The sequence below is a fragment of the Lynx canadensis genome, chromosome C1 (genome assembly GCF_007474595.2).
Source record: "Lynx canadensis isolate LIC74 chromosome C1, mLynCan4.pri.v2, whole genome shotgun sequence".
Lineage (NCBI taxonomy): Eukaryota > Metazoa > Chordata > Mammalia > Carnivora > Felidae > Lynx > Lynx canadensis.
The window spans coordinates 34,402,289-34,419,608 of NC_044310.1; the positions used below are offsets into that span (position 1 = coordinate 34,402,289).

General features: G+C 52.9%; 1 protein-coding gene across 6 annotated transcripts in view; it reads right to left on the minus strand.

Annotated features, from left to right (window-relative positions):
* The window catches only part of ERI3 (ERI1 exoribonuclease family member 3), a 127,241-nt gene that overhangs the window by 11,895 nt on the left and 98,026 nt on the right, over positions 1 to 17,320 (minus strand). For all 6 annotated transcript variants that reach the window (XM_030324774.2, XM_030324777.1, XM_030324776.1 and 3 more), the window contains one exon: positions 14,430 to 14,529. In XM_030324774.2, the coding sequence (XP_030180634.1) occupies positions 14,430 to 14,529 (100 nt within the window). The remainder of the gene's footprint in view (positions 1 to 14,429; positions 14,530 to 17,320) is intronic.

The window sequence follows — 17,320 nt, forward strand, 5'->3', positions numbered from 1 at the left end:
AATGTAACCGACACACCTCACGCAGGACCTTGGAGTCCATGGTCCGTCATCTCAATCCTTTCTTTCTCCCTTTTCCTTCCATCACTCTTGCCTGGAAAAAACTCAAACCGCCTTCTCTATGTTTGCACTGGGCTAAATGTGACTAGAGAACACTGCAACCATATAGAGTAGGGACACTCATAAAATCATAGTCCTCAACCTCAACTGGGTATATAAAACTGCCCAGCCGATCTCCTATGTTCCTGATCAGTGTGCATTCTCTTTCTCTCCATTCTCTACTTTCTGCCATTCTCAAGTCCCCCTCCCCTTCCCTCCCCCCACTCCCATCCCTCTCCTGCCTTTGTGCCTTACTTCACAGGAAACACAGGAGGCGCTCTCCTCTCACCTGTTAAGAGAGAGGGTACGTCCCTGCCAGCACTTCTAAAGCCCACCCTCACTCCACCTGCGTTCTCCACTCCCCTTCCTTTTCGGGGGCCTTATGTGATGAGCAATCCCCTTTCTCTCTGATATAGTCTCTACTGTTTTTCTGCACTGCTTTCTTCACATAAGCATGTAAATATACCAAATCTCTCCCATGTTTAAAATTTTTTTTAAGTTTATTCATTTATTTTCAGAGAGACAGAGACAGTAAGAGTGGGGGAGGGGCAGAGAGAGAGGGAGAGAGAGAGAATCCCAAGCAGGCTCTGCACTGGTAGTGCAGAGCCCGATGCAGGGCTTGAACCCATGAAGCCGTGAGATCACGACCTGAGCCGAAACCAAGAGTCGGTTGCGTAACTGACTGAGCCACTCAGGCACCCCAAATCTCTCCCATCTTTAAAAACAACTTTGCCTTAACTCCTTTTTCCACGTGGCTGGTACCCAATCTCTCCTCCTTTTCACAACCAAAGTTTCCAGTTAAGCCTCAAGGTCTCATTACCCAATCTCTCCTCCTTTTCATGGCCAAACTTCCTGGCTAACCAGGTTAACCACCGCTCAAAGTCTTCCTCATTTCCCACCCTGCAAATCTGATTTCCCCACCTGAGTCTTCCTGAACCGCTTTCTCTAATGATCCTTACGACCTCACAGGGCTGAAGTCCAATAGCAGCTTTTCAGGTTTCGACTGCCCCTTACTCACACCCTGAAATTCTTCTCACTTGGCTTTAGCGATAGCACCTTCCCTCTCTATCCAACTCCTCCCCGCTCTCTGTACTCGTCTTTCTTCTGATCATCCCTACAAAGTGGGTGTTAGAGCTGCCACTGGCCCCTTTCTCTTGCCACTTTCTACTCTCAACCTGGGCAAACTTATCCAGCCCTAAGCTTTATCTACCATATATTTCCCAGTGATTTCTAAACCTATATTCCCACTACCACCACCGTGGTCCAGGGTACCACCACCTCTCACCTAGGAGACAGCAGTGCCCCCGCCAATCTCCTCCATGGTGTCCTTCTAAGCCACAAATCTGGTCATTTCACTCCCTGTCTTAAAACCCTTCAATGATCCTGGAACAGAAAAAGGACAGCATTGGAAACACTGGTGAAATCCAAGTAAGACCTTCAGTTTAGCTAACAGTATAGTACACATGTTCATCTCCTGGTGCTAGTAATTGTACTGTGATTATGTAAGCTAGTTAACATTAGGGGAAACTAGGTAAGAGATGCACAGAAACTTTCTGTAATGTAAAATTAGTTCAAAGTAAAAAGTTCAAGAGTTCATAATTAAAACAACAACCACCTCCAAGAGCAGCACCTTGCAGCTCTCAGGACAGTGTCCCAACTTCTTTATAAAGTTCCAGAGATCTGCCCAGGTTTCCCTCTAAGGCCTCATCTTACCCACTCTCCTGCTCGACCCCCAAGTTCAGGCTCTTTTGCTTCTCAGCTTTTTCACATGCTCTTCCTTTTGTCTGGAAAGCCCCAACCCCTGCTATCATTTCCTGAAGTGCCTTACCTGGGCCCTCATGTTTGTGTTAGGAATCCTTCTATGTGTTTTCACAGCACCCAATGTTCCTCCACTGTGATAGCCTCTGTCACCTCCTGCTAGACCACAAACCCAAGGGCACTAATGTTTCCTGTGCAGAGGCCCTCAGTAAACATGTATTAAGTGGAAGAAAGGAAGAACTGGAAAAAAAAAGAGGGAAGCTGGGAGACGAGATCACAGATGAACGTACTCCAGCCCTGACGTGTTGCCTGAGGCCTAGACATGCCCAGGTCCTGAAAACTAGTCAAGGTCTTTGTTCCCAGCTTCCAAAGTGCTGAGGGCTTCAGCCTCTTCCCCACTGCCACTCCTTCCAAGTATCTTGCTTTCCTTAAGACCTGCTGGGCCAGGAGACTGGCTGGGACCTGAGCTCTCAGCAGTCCAGCCACCAGTCTGTTCAGCAAACCAAGGCATCTGGGGGTGGTAGTAGTGGTGTTGGGGCTCCCCAGTCCTAGCCAATGATGCCCTGGAGAAGGGCCTGGCTGTGCCTGGGGACTCTGCAAGGGGGGCTGTCCTCCCTAAGCCCAGTCCCACCTGGTAAATATTTCATCCTCAAGCTGCTCAGCTAATCCCTATTAATTTCAATACCGCCGCCTTGCCTGGCTCAGCTCCCAATGCATTATTTATCCCCTTTGTTTGTTTGTCGCTAACAGGTGGGCCCCAGCGGAGGCGCTGACTGGGGACAAGCCCACTCCATCACAGTGTGGCTGTGAATTAATCATGAGGACTAATGGGAAGCACCTCGGCTCCAGGCACTGCCCTAGCTGCCTCCCCCTGCTCTGGCACCCAGGGGTGGGCCAGGGCCACCCCAGCTCTACTTAATTCAAAACAACACATTTTATTTACTATCTGCCTACACGAGTCAGACTCAAGGTTACCCTTTGGGGATATAAGCTGAACAAACAGATGTAAATTCCTGCCCTCAGGAAACTTACAATCCAGTTGGGGAGAGAGGCGTTAAACAACTATTTCTTTGGACTGTGAGGAAATGCTGTGCAGGGAGAGTGCTAGGTGTTAGGAAGCTGTGCACAGGGGAGGACCTGACCACGTCTAGGGGTCAGGGAAGGCTTCCCTGGGGAAGCAAACTTTGAGCTGTGCTCTGAAGGATGAGCAGGAGTTAATCAAGACAAGGGATGGGAATGAGGGGCTCCCAAGGACAAAAAAGCCATGTGGGAAGGCCCTGAGGTGAGAGAAGGAATGGCAATTTCCAGAAAGTGGGGGAGGACCTTGTGTTGGGAGTGCAGGGGCATGAGGAGAATGGCCTGAGAGTGGCCAACAAGGTCCAGCTTGGGATGCTCTTCTCCCTAAATGACCAGCGTTTGTCCTGGTGGATTACCATGGACTCATCCTGAACACTTGATACGCGCACTCACACCACCTCTGCTGACTTGAGCAACATCTGATTTCTTGACCTTCTGCTTGTGGCTCCTGAGAGGCGGTCAAGATCATTAATCCTCAATTGCATAGACTAGGAAACTCAGGTGAGCATTCACCCTGGGGCTTATGAGAAGGCCTGTATGGGCGTCACAGCTCAGGTGTGCCCATGGCAGGACAGGGCTGGATCTGGCCCATTGACTTTGTGTGGGGACCAGGTACAGGGCTGGGAACACTGACCTGCCTCAGCCACAAGTGCTCACATCACCTCCCTCACCTCTGAAACCCAGCACTGGACTGGGTACCCAGACCTCAGCAAGTATCTTCCGAATGAATGGCTGATCAAAAGTAAATACCCCACCATCCCCCACAAAGATCTTTTTCCCAGACACTCCCTTTAAAACTTTTCCAGAGATTTAAAATAGACTCAGGCTTTATAGTAAGCCTGGGAGGTAGAAGCCATCATCAATCCCATTTTAAAGAGGAAGAGACAGAGGGCTGGGGTGGTGAATGTCTTACCCAGGACCACACAGCCAGGAAGTGATGAGCCCTAACTAGAACAAGGTCATCCTGTTTCCAGGCTCCTGGCTCCATCACATCCATAGGTCTGCCCCTCTGTGGGCATCTCCCCAGGAATCTTCCTTGGTGGCTCCAGGGATCCTAGCTCTCAAGAATGACCTCAAAAGGCACCTTGTTTATGAACCAAGTGTAACTCTGCCAGGGCAGAGCCCTCACTATGCACATGGTCAGGGTTTGTAATTCTATTCAAAGTGGCCGCTTTGAAAATCCATATGTCTCCAGGCTCCCTGTACATCATGGTGTCAAGTCCTGGAGCAGAGGCATCCATCAGCACCCCCCGATGCCATGGTCTGTGTGCCCACATACCTGTTCCCACCCACGTGCCTGTCCTTGGCTCCTGGCTGCTCTGGCGGCACTGCCCCACTCCGTGCAAAGGCTCATGCTGGCCTGCCTGCTTGGCCCAGCCATACCATTACCTTCAGACTAGTCTGGCTAGCTGCTGGGCCCCACCCCAGCCCTAAATGTGTCCTCTGCTCTGCCTGGTTCTCTGCTCTCTTGGAGCCAGGCAGCCAGCACGGAGGCAGCCTCGATAACTCGCTAACGTGCTGCCCATGCTGTTCTTAAAAATTTATGACTGTGCAACATGAAAAATCCGGCTGAGGAGCCGTCATTAGCGGCGCTGCCTCCTTCCCCCACCAGAGCCGCCCTCGTAAATTGAGATTTATGGCTGCAGCAGGCGGGGTGGGGGCGTGTGCAGGCGGTGAGGATGTTGTGGGGGAGACAGGGAGACCGATGGATGAGACAGTGGTGGGGCCAGGGGCTCCCCCCTGCGGCAGCTCCAGTTTATCACAGTCTGCGGTGATACCCACGGAGAGTAAGGTCTGGCCTGGGGTGTCAGCCTGGCACTGATGCTGGAATCCGCTTAGCAGTGTGACTGGAGGGGGAGGGGCCTATCCTGTGCCAATCACTGGCTCCTTCAGGTATAGGACCAGATCCTGAGGTCCAGGTGCCAAGCAAAGGCCTCATAGGAGGATGATTTGAGGAGGGTCATCCTTGCTGGAGTCACAAGACTGGGGCCCCCAGAGCCAGCTTCTCCAACTGTAAGCATGTAGTTGGGCAATGATTGTGGCATCCCAACCAGAGAACTGGAGGAGAGGTAGGAAGGGAGCAGAAGGGTGCCAGCAGTCTTCCCTTCCCTCTCTTCTCTCTGGTAAGAAGGGCCAGTGGAGAGGACATTAGAGTCGGGAGTGCAAGTACCAGACCCTGTCACAAAGTGTCCCCAGACAGAGGCCAGACTGGGGCTGAAGAGAAAAGGTGATCCCACAAGCCCCCCCACCCCCAACCCCCCGCATATCCCCCCACAGGCCCTCCCTATTACCTCCCTGCTGCCTCCTCCCCTGCTCACTTAGCCCTGTCAGCCAGGCCATTATGAAATTGGGGTTTCATTTACAGACTAATTAAACATTACAGCTTGTTCACAATTACAACGCGGGGATGAGGGAGTAACTAATTACGGAAGAAATGAGCTAACATTTATCTCTGCTCCCACCCTCCCTCTCCCTACTGCCCCCCCCCCCCCCAATCTGGCTTCCTCCTACTCTCTGGTCAGTACCTACTCTCTAGGCTTATTTTCAGGATGGGGGACTGGAAGGGCTCAGCACCCACCCACCCACCCTGGACACAAAATCTGACTGCTGCTCCCAGACGCTCTGGGGAGGGGTGAAGTTCCCAGGGCCCTGATGCAGGAGACAGGGCTTTTGTGCAAGACCTTGGGTGTGACTAAAGTATGGAACCCTGTGATGGTATGTGTGACTATTACATGGGGGGTGGGGGGAACACTCCACTGTGGTGTGTGAGTGTGACAGTTCTGTAAGGCTGTGTGGCTCTCTGTATCTTTATCTTGCAGGGCAAGGTTTTGGTGTGATTGCTGCAGACAACTATTTATGAGACGGGGTATGTGTGTGAATGAACCACACCTTCACCCTCAAGCCCTGGACACAAAAGAAAAGAACTGGGTGGCTGCAGGAGGTGATGGTCAAAGCAGCCCTGGGCCCAAATCTCCATTGCGCAGCCCTACTCATTCCTGCCTCCCAAGCAAGAAAGGGAGCAAGGTTACCCTGTTCTGGGGGCTCGGCTCATCCCTGCCCTCAGGTTGGTCTTGGCTTCTGGCCAGATGCCCCTGGGGCCCAAGAAGCCTCCTGGGGGCCTGGGGTGCCCCCTGTGGGCAGGAGTCCTGGGGTCTGGCTGGCCTGCTGCAGAGTTTAATAATAGTAACAGTGAGAGTAAGCGTTTCCATCCTTCCTGCCTTTGGGCAGAAGAAGAAAGGAAAGAGGAGGGAGAGGAGGGAGTGGAGGGAGCGGGCTGAAGGGAGGCTTTGAGGCCTCAGAACTCACATCAAACGGCCGGATCTGGGCCTAATTGTCTGACCCCTGCCCCTGCCTTCAATCAGCTCTGCGGCTCCCCGCCCGCCCCTCGCCTAACTAGCAGCCATGTTCTCCTCATTAGGACAAGCTCCCCTTGCACACGTGTCCCCGGACATGTCCCTAGCACTCCCAGCTCCCAACCCTGCCTGGTGGGAGGGTACAGTGGGGACCCAGTTTTGGAGGGGCCCCTGGGACAGCTATACCCTCTGCCACCACAGCTGCCTGGACTGAGCTGCTCAGCCCCTCTCCTTGAGCTGCAGGGGCCTGGATGCCACATGTGGTGACATATTCCTGGGCTGGCTCAGCCGCTGGGTGCGTTCTGTCCTCTGTGCGTCCTTCTTGCTACAGCCCGACTGTCTGAGACACACTGCTCCTGAGGGTGGATGTGTTTGAACCCTCCCTTTTGGTCTGGTTCAGCCAGGCAGGGGGCCTGGTCTGGGTCAGGGTCTGTGTTGAGAGGCCAGGAGCGGAAGGAACGTGTCTGCCCGCTGTACAAGGGTGGTTCCTTTCAACGGACCCAGGCATGCTGAGGTGTGAGTGGCTGCGGCTGCGGCCACTGCAGTGAAGCAGCAGAGCTTGGTGGTGAAGAGCTCTGACCTTAGAGAGATGTATGTTTAAATTCCAGCTCTCCCACATCCTTCTCTGCAGCCTTGGGTGAACGATAATCTTCTTGAGCTTCGGCTTCCTCACACACAGTAGTGGTGACAGCCCCTGTCTCACAGGGTTTGGGAAGTCAATGAGATAACACATGTAAACTCCTCTGTGCTACATCTGGCACTCAGCAAATGTGGACAGATGCTGGTGTTGATGGGTAATTCAGACCAAGTTGCCCTCTCCACAGGCCATAGCCCAACTTTGCTCAGGTGGGGTCTGGGGTCTGGGCCCTGGTCAACAGTGTCAAGGATAGAAGGAGCTGTGGGGAAGGCTCCAGAGCCCTGTAGAAGAGGAGAGCAGCTCCCAGGGGCACAGCTAATATCAGGGGCAGAAGCACCTAGGCTGGAGCCTACGCTTAGGGGCAGGGATGTTACACAGCAGCTTCAGGTGGCAAGGGCAGGGCCCAGCTGAAAGACTGCCAGGTAGCCTTAGGTCAGCTGAGTGAGTGGGTCTGGGGCTGGTCCATGAGGCGGGGCCCATCCCAGGAGTGTTCTGGGTCTGGGAGAAGGAATGCTGTGAACACCACAAGAGTGAAGGCTCTCTGGCTACTCATGGCGCTCATTTTCAGGATACCAGACCTGTATGTGATTGGGGGAGGGGCTGGCCTGGTCTGGGCCCTGACATTGTCTCTCACCTTAAACCAGTGGTAATGACTTGCAAATATTGATGAAAACGCAAACTACAGAGATTGTGTTTTTCGGGGAGTGAAGGTGGGGAGCCGGGATAAGGAGGAAAATAAACTGAAATGAAGTCCAGTTATCTCTCATCTGTGGCTGCTCCTAATCCCCCAGCCCAAAGGAATCCAATGCAGCCCCTTATCTGCCCTGTCAATCACTCCATCACCGCCCAGTGCTTGGTGGGCACCACACACCCTCACACACTCAAGCACATGCTCACACATGCACATACACGCACACACTCACTCCACCGACTCTTGCTCTAACACTCCCGCCCACCCCCAGCCCATTACTCCTCTGAGTAGAAGCAGCCAGCACGCAGGTCCTGCCAGATGGATGCAATTTGCATAATATCAGCAGTGGAGGCTGCAAGATCACCAGGGGTCAGGGCGCTGACATCCCCGCACAGTCTATCTGCAAGTGCTAATTTGGCCGGCATTGATCTGTCTTTCTGATTTCTTTGTCATTTACGTCTGCGATGGTTTGACAGGAGATACAGAGAGAGACAAGGGGAGGCCAGGCCGGGGCCCGGGGCTAGGAAGGTAGGGAAACAAAGATTGTACTTCCCAGTGCATCACACACACAAAACATATACATACATACACCAGAACCTTCCCCCTTCCATCCATCAGTTCACTTGTCCATCCGTCTACCTGTTTTTCCATCTGTGGTTGTTACAGAAGACTAGAGCCTGGTGTCTGGCAAGGACCAATTCCTCAGATGTCCTGGGGGCTCTAGAGGTGTCAGCTCAGGAAGGAAGGAGTGAGTACCCCTCCAGGTAAATACTACCTCCAGGCAGGCCAGTGGAGCCCCTGTCAATGCCTGGAGAGTTATCCCTTCTCATGGCCAACCATGCCCCATCTGCTCACTTTTCTGGCCGTACCAGAAAGAACCAGACAGGAGTGGAGGGTGGGGGTAGTGCCAAGGAAGCACATACTCCAGCTGTCTCTGGCCCCCTCTCTATAAGGCAGCTGTGCTAACTCCTCCTGTCCCAGCCCTGAAGATGGCCAGAGAGGGCGGGTGGGCAGGTGCGTGCGTGTGTGTGTGTGTGTGTATGCAGCACCCCTCTCTGCCTCTCTGGAACAGCCAGGGAGAGAGCTACTAGGTCTGCAGGGGACTTATATCAGTACTTCACTACCCTCAGGTCATCTGAAGCCCAGACTGGCCTCTAGCTGATTCTGAAGCCCTCTAGCTCAGCCAGAAAGTCTTAAATTAGATCTAAATGTTACCCACTGAACCCTTGGCCACTGTCCCCACATTCTGCCATGCTGTGGGAGAAGCATTCCGGATAGGGATGGGGACACTGCTTGGGTAGATGTCACGGGGAAAGGGAAAGGGAGGATAAGATCACAACTCTGGAAAGAAAGAGCCCACTGCAGAGAAGTAGACATGGTCACTCTGTCAAGAGAGGCAGAGGGGCTTGAGCCTTCCAAGGGTGAAAGCCCCCTCCCTGCCAGCCACAGTGGCTCTGTCTTGGCCCCACCTCCTTTCCCTTGCTGATGGTAGCAGAGCAGGGTGATCAGAAGGAACTCCCTGCTGGGCAAGAGGGGGGCTGGCGTTTGGTGTGTGCTAATCCCGGGCCTGAGGTCTTCAGAGGGACCTGGGGAACTTCAAGGAGGGGAAGGCAAAGCTGTACTGTAGACGAGCTCATTAGCCAGCACCCCCACCCCCCCACGAGGAGGAGGGCGGGCGGCCCAGGGAGCGTGGCGGCAGAGGCGGCAGAGAAAAGGCTGTCACTGTCCTTTCTTCCTTTTGGTACAAGCGTCTCCCTGAGCCGACGATTCTCCTGCAGTGACACCTCTCACGGGAGCTAATGAGATCCGTGTCACAGAGCTAATGCGCTCTGACTGGACTCTTGATAGACACCCTACTCCTTCAGGGGAGACCACAGGCCAGTACTGCCCCCCTGGGCCAGATCCCTACCTTGCCACCTGCCAGCCCAGCTCTTTTGCCAAACCATGCTGGGCAACAAGCTCCTGAGAGTCCACTTGATGTCTGGCCATCCCTCTTTACCATGAGCCTCACAGGGACCCTCCTCAGGCCCTGAACAGAGGGGCTATGGAACTAGGAAGACAGGACCACCCAGCCAGGCATCAGGGAAGGTCCAGTTATTCTCCTAGCCAGCTGAAACCAGCAATCTGTGGGGCCTCCATATCCCAACAACAGGTGAAATTTTACTGACATTTCCTGTGCAGATTTCCAAAAAGGAAAAAGGGAAGAAAGCCTGGGTCCTGCTGTTAGAGAGATCAAGTATGTAGGGCCTGAACATCACCCCCAACAAACCAGAAGAGAGGTCCAAGGGTGTATTCTGTACATTCACACTAGGAAGGCCAGGCAAGATTCTCAGAAAAGGTTGCCCCTGGAAAATGGGTGGGATTCCCCTGGTCCATGAAGTAGACAGCAAACAAATCAGAGTAAGAACTGTCAGAGTCTGAAGGAGGTCAAAAGCCAAGCGTTGCTGGGCTCTGGCTCTGATGGCGACTGTAGCAGGGGTGAAAGGGTGGCAATGTCTCCTTTCCTTTCTTCCTCAGCTGCTCAGCTGCTGCTACCAAGGCTTTGTCAAGGCCTGTATGTTTCACATTAACTGAGGGAAATGATGGAAGTGAGCTTGTATTCTTCCTCAACATCTCTGTTGAGAGCACAAAGCCCGACACCAAAAAGGTGCTTCCTGGTTCAACATAGTGGTAAGAACACAGACTCTGCACTCAGATGGACCCGGGTTTGAGTCCTGGCTCTCCAATTCAACTGGCTGTGTGACCTCAGGTGAGTCACTTAACTGAGTCTCAGCTTCCTAATCTATAAAATGGGAATGATAATGCCTGTCTTCCATAAAACTGGTGGGAAAATTATATTAATAAAAAGTACCCCCAAATAATGTGAGTCCCTTGTTGACCCTTTCTATGTACATGCAGTCCCTCTTCACCCACAACCTGCTCCACACCACCCTGTTCACCAGGCTCCCAAGGCCAAATCCACCACCCCTGAAGGAAGTATCCATCTCCTGACTAAGAGGCCGTGCTGACAGCCCCCCACACCCTCTTTCTGCCTGGAGCTCTACTGCCTCCATCCCTGAACCTACCTCTCCCTTAGTTGCCAGGGCCAACTGTATCTGTCTTGACGACAGTACCTGTGAGCTCTGTGGGGGGACGGGCACTCTGTCATCTTCACCAATACATCTATCACAGTTCCTGACACATAATAGGTGCAAAGTAAACATACACTGACCTGGTCCTCTACTTCCATTCCCATGGCTACTGCTGGCTCTGAATTAACCATCACCTCCATGCACTTTACTGAACCTTCCCCTCTGCAGTTTCTCCTCGCTAGTCCTCCCTGTACAAACTCTCAGTCTGCTCTAATTGAAGCCCAACTCTGACCAGGTCACTCCTCTGCCAGGAGGCTCTCACAGCTCCTCCTCAAATAGCTCAGCCACAAACATCCATCCCAGTGGGCCCTCTCCCCTCCTACAGCCTACCCCACAGCTCCAGGCCATCTGCGTCACCCTCCAGCATACCTGCCTCTTGCTCTCTCAGGGCCACCACCACTCAGAACTCAGCAGGAGTCCCCACCAGGTAGGTCCAACAAACTCTCCCTACCACACGTACCTTAGAAAGAGGCTCAGGAGATCTCTCTAGGGCTAGAGAAAAATTGGTGATTTGCACACAGAGACATTGCGCACCCCCCCCCCCCCGCCACCAACACAGCACTGTGGGAGAGCCAAACACATCCCAGAGATGACTGAGCTCTGGGTTCTGAGGGACCCTTGCCCAGCATCACCAATGCTGCCCCCCCCCACCAATATGCATACCACTCCCCACTCCAGGCTGGCAGCTCCTCACACAGTTAATTAGCACTATGTCACTGAGGACCAGCCTGAGTGGCCAGTGACAGGAGCTGACCCTTGACCCCAGGGCTGGGAAACAGTCCACATCAAACTCTTACAGCGCGACCCTTTTAGCACGCACAGTAACTCGGGGCACCGCCAGCTGAAGCTCATTAAAGCTGTCTCTTTGGCGCGAGGGCCATTAACCTCACTGCTTAAAACCAACGCCTCCCCTCCCCGCCTCTCCCAGCCCAATTAATGCCCTGCATCCTCCCTCCCCTCCAAGCACCCTCACCCACACCTCAGAGCCAGCTAGGAGCTGGCAGGGCAGCCCTCTACATTCAAAGATACAAAGACCCTGTGCCAGGAACCCCTGGCACCCTAGGGAGGCCCTGGTGTTGTCAGGGCCACAGAAGAGGGGGCTCCTTGAGCACCCACTGTGTGCCAGGCCAGGCACTGCATAAGTCCTTTACACAGACAGCTTTACTGAACCTCTCCAACAGCCCTGAGAGGCACTGGCATTATCCCTTGTCTAAGGGCACAGGGCTCTGGTTGGTAGAGCCAGAACTTCCTTTGGCTCCAAAGCCCTTAGTCCATTGTGACTCATATCTTTGGACTGTCCCCTGTGGCCCACCAAGATGGAAAAACCTTCTTTCCTGAAGAGGGAAGGAACATCTCAGGAGTTGTAATAACAGAGTGGGAAGAAGGAACCTCTTCCTCTCACAAATACACCCTGGAACACATCCACAGAAGCAGGGCAATCCCACTGACCCAGTCCCACTGGTCCCTCCTACCACCCAGACTCCATTATTTGCAGCCCCTCCCTGCCTGGGCCAGCACAAGTCTTCTCACTGATCCTCATTCCCTGGTTCCTCCCTTTGCCATCCCATTGATTCATCTACTCACTTGTTCATTCAGCCCCCCACCCCAAAGAGTTTACTAAGCATCTACTAGGAAATAGTTTGTGCAGCACATACTGCCTCATCAATTCTGAGTAAGAGCTTTGATAGTGCTGTTCTCTCACAAACCTCCTGTCTCCTCAAAACCTCATGAAAGAGCCAACCCTTTAACCTGGCATTCAAGACCTGCTTATTTCCCCATTTCTTTTCCAGCTCTTCCCTAACCCAAATGTCCCTCCTGCTCCAATCACAGGAAACTACTTGTAGGTGTCTAACTTGTTTTCAACATGCCTTTTTATGCTTTTGTACGTACAGTTGCTCCTAAGTAGAAAACCCTTCCCCCATTTTTCTACCTATAAAACTCCTATTCATCCTTCAAGGATCTCCTGACTCAAATGCTTTCTTCTTTAGGAAACTCCCTGCTGGCCTCCCAAGCATATCACCTTGCTAGGTTTGGGGTCTTCTCTAGGTTGTATGGAATAGCTCCTATGGAAGGGAACAGCAGCTGCTGTGGGGCATCCCCAATTCTCTAGGCATGTTGACTGCTTCCTCTTTCCCTTAGGACCCCACAACAGCCTTGTGGGGTGTCCCAGCAAGAATGATAAGGAGTATCCCTGAAGTCAGTGAGATGTAAATAAAGAAGCAGAAGTCACTTTGGCACCTGAGGACAGGGGAATCCTCCCTTGGGGCAGCCTAAGTGTTCCTATCACATCCCTCAGTACCCTGGGTACCCAGTTCAATCTCTGTCTCCTCCTTGGATATGACCTCCTTGAGGACAAGCACTTCCACTCAGCATGCCCAGCACCCACTAGGCACCAGTGATGTCCGTGGAAAGGATGAAGGGCTAGTCTGTAACAGGTGACTGGGTCCTTTTGGTATACCTTGCCAGTCCCCTCCACCACCATAGCTCCCCAAAGGTACACAGGTTATGATAATGTCATAGCACCTCCCAGGAATACCTCCCCCACCCCCGCCACTCCTCCCCACTTGGAACAAAGCCTATGCTTGTCAAATACCCTGCTTGAGGGGTGCCTGGGTGGCTCAGTCAGTTAAGCGGCCAACTTCGGCTCAGGTCATGATCTCGCGGTCTGTGAGTTCGAGCCCTGCGTCGGGCTCTGTGCTGACAGCTCAGAGCCTGGAGCCTGTTTCAGATTCTGTGTCTCCCTCTCTCTGACCCTCCCCCGTTCATGCTCTGTCTCTCTCTGTCTCAAAAATAAATAAATGTTAAAAAAAATTTTTTTAAAAAAATACCCTGCTTGAAAGCATTTGCATGACGTGTGCTCACACACACAAAATCAGATACACAGAAATGAACGGACTTTCTGGTGGATACACACACAGGCAGATGGTTACTTCCATATACAGACATATGCCCTCAGGAAAATGTACAGATATATTGTTACACACACACACACACACACACACACACACACACACACACACACACCAAACCCATACTGATATATCAGAAGCAGAGCCTTCAATGCCTAGAACCAGAGTCACTCCAGCTCCTTCCCAGGCAGGAATCCCTCTGAGGGTGCACACACGCTTGGTACCCCAAGTGGCCCCTCCCAACCCAGGCAGCGCTCAATGGGGGCTGCTGCTCCTGCGGGGGAGTCAATACCCTGTGGACGGAGCCATCGGTCAGAAGGACCCCGACTAATTAAAAGCTGGTGAGGTTTAAATAATTCATCTCCTTAACTCCCATTGATCGCCCAGTTTAGTAGCCACAGACTTGAAACAATATTAAACAGTCTCCTCTAGCTCCATGGGGGGTGGGTAAGCTGACATGTGCCCACCCCTCTGAGGACATCACCCACCAGAGATGCAGGAGGGGTCAGGGATATCTCGGCCTGAATCCAAGGACACCTGTGACCCACCCAAAGACCAGATCCCAGTCTCCTCCTAAATAGTGTTTTGAGAGATTTTTTTCCAATGGTCTGGTTCCACTCTCCCCTCACTCCACCCTCCTTCCCCACTCCCCCCAGCTATGGAAAGCACCCCGTTAGAGCACAGAATGAGCCAAAGGACCCCTCTGTGTGCCAAGGGACTGGGGCATGTGGGCACAGGACTGACTGAGCTGCCAGGGGTATATGTGGAGGGACTGACCAATGCCGCTGTGGGGCCGGCCTATGTGTTGCAGGCTGAGGCCCTTGTTCATGTCTAGAAGTCCATTCTTGGGCCAGCAGCCCATGGCGAAGCTGTAAGCCTGGAAGACAGGAGGCAAGAATGGTTAACAGAGGCCCTGGTCCCCAATACTTACCACCTCCACCCTCCAGCCAAATCGTCCCACTAAGGGCTTACTCTCATCATGTCACTTCATGAGAGTCCCCTCATGGAGGCCCCTTTCCTCCAGGACCCCCACCAGAAAACCCCTTCTTCTTTCAGAGCTCCTTTTGTCCTAGGTATCTCCCATCAGAGACTCCCAACCCCCACTGGGTGCCCCCTTGCCAGGCTCCTCTAGACAGCTCCCATTTACTAAGACCCTCCTTTATCAGGACCATCCTGGGGCACCTGGGTGGCTCAGTCGGTTAAGTGTCCGACTTCAGCTCAGGTCATGATCTCACAGTTTGTGAGTTCGAGCCCCACATCAGGCTCTGTACTGACAGCTTAGAGCCTGGAGCCTGCTTCAAATTCTGTGTCTCCCTCTCTGTCTGCTCCTCCCCCGCTCACTCTCTCTCTTTCTCCTTCAAAAAAAAAAAAAAAAAAGTTAAAGAAAAAAATTTATCAGGACCATCCTGTCAACAGGGCACCCCCTTCACCAGACAGCCCTATTAGATTCTGCCTTTCCAGACTACCCAGCACTCTGCTGGGCCCCTCCCCACAGTATTGCTGGTCATAAAGCCTGGTGTCAGAAAGGACCTAGGAGACTAACATATCTAAACTTCACTCTACAGATAGGAACAACACTGAAGTGAGAGGGGGCCAACCACCTGCCCATGGTCTAATTGCTTTAGACTGAGAGGCAGGCCAGGTTATGGAAGGCTAGGTTCCATGTGAGGGCTCAACTGAGGAGGGGTAAGGTCTCAAGGAGCTGTGATGGGAACATATGAAGAGAAAGAGAGAGAGAGAGAGAGAGAGAGAGAGAGAGAGTGAGTGTGTGTGTGTGACAGAGAGAGAGAGAGAGAGAGAGAGAGAGAGAGAGACTGTGTGTGGTTGGGGGAACAGATCTCTGCTGAAGGTCAAGTGCTCACTTATGCATATTCAAAGCGGCCACCCATCGATCTGTACTTAATTGTTTTCCTGGGGTTGGGGAAGGAAGTGCTGGGGGCATCGATCTGCTCAGGCCCCTAGCACTTCATTGCCCCCCTCCGTCCCCTACTCTGCGCCACCTGGCTGCACCAACCTCCGTGGTGGGGGGTGGTACATGGTAGGACAGGGATGGCACTTTTTCTCACAGCCCCTTACAGGCACAACTGACTCGATAGCACAGATGAGGAAACTGAGGCCCAGAAAGAAGAGACTTACAAGGGTTAGAATGTTATTAAGTGACCCAGTGGGAATTTAATTCCTGCTCAGCCCAACAAGGGGGTACCCACTGGGGGTTGGGAGTCTCTGATGGGAAGCAAAGTCCTGGGCTTCTATCAGAGGGCTGTATAGCTGGATGGCCCTTCAAACATTACCCATCCCTCACCTTTGAAGTCCTGGAACCCTAGGCTGCCCTCCTCCCAGGGGAAGAAAGCAAATGGGATGTGGTCATTGGGAATGTAGCTTGGTTGAGTTCCCAGAAGCTAGGTGGTGGGGCCACTGGTGGAATGGAACTAAGGTGACGGCAGCCACGGTCAGACAGGCACTGTAGTGTGCCCACCCATCCCTGGGCCCAGAGGTCCCCATCCCATCACAGACTCCCTCATGGTGAGGAAGGTCCAACACGGGGTCAGGAGGCTGGACAGAGTCGGTGCTAAGGCCAAGGGGCTGGGCAGAGGGCAGGTACCTTTCCTTCTCAGCTGCAGGAACCAAGCTTCAGCCCTATGGGTGCTTCAACCTCAGCACCCTCCCGAAGCCATTTTCCTTGACATGGAGGTACCAGCCACAACTCAACTTCCCAGTCAACCCTCCCACATTTCCGCCACAGCTGAACCCACAAATCGGGGGCTGAGTGTGAGGCACAAGGACAGGGGAGAGAACGCTGGCTTGGAGCCAGGGCAGAGCCGGGGGAACGCAGGCAGAAGCGAGGGAAAGCAGCCAGTGGGTGGTGCACAGCTGGAAGAGCTGCTGAGCGTGGTCAGGGCCATGGCTGGAGCGCAGTGGGCCAGAGAGCAGTGGCGGGCCGGCTTTCAAGTACTTTAAAATCACTTACAAAGGCCGGATTAAACGATCAGAAATTCCATTTAATAGGACAAATAAAGAAATAACAATCTACCCTATCAGCCTGGAGAAGGCGAGCTGGATGGGTTTTTTTCCCCTCTAAAAAGGAAAAAGGGAAGGAAGGGGGGAAAAAAGAAGGATAATGTGTGTTTACTCAAGCAAAGAAAAAAATATTTAAGTGATGTCGGGGAGAAGATTGCAGTAACTAGTGAAGAATAACATCGTCTACTTTGCTGTCAAATCACACCCGAATTTCAGTAATAGATTCTCGGCTGACACTCAATTCAATTCGAAGGTGATCCTGCTTTATCCCAGCCCATCAAATATTAAACACTTGCATTAGCAGGTGCTGCCGCTTCCCGGCTTAAAGCGGCGGGCGGGCAGCGGGCTGCTGAGGCCCCTCTGCTCTGCTCACGGCTTGGGGACAGGGCAGCTCAACGTTATCTGCACGTCATCCTGAGTCTTATCGCAGCTAAGCGGGAAGACCACTTCAGATAACATTAGACGCTTGCCCTGACGCGTCACCGTGATTAGATTATTATTATAATTATGACTCCCCAAGATCTTCCCTAGACTGGGACATGTGGAAGGGGGGCGGTGGGTGGCAGAGCCCAGGAGGGCCGGGCTGGGCCTGGCTGGACCAGGGCAAGCTGGAGCCCAGGCAGGAAAACAGAGGCAGCAGGCAAGGCAGA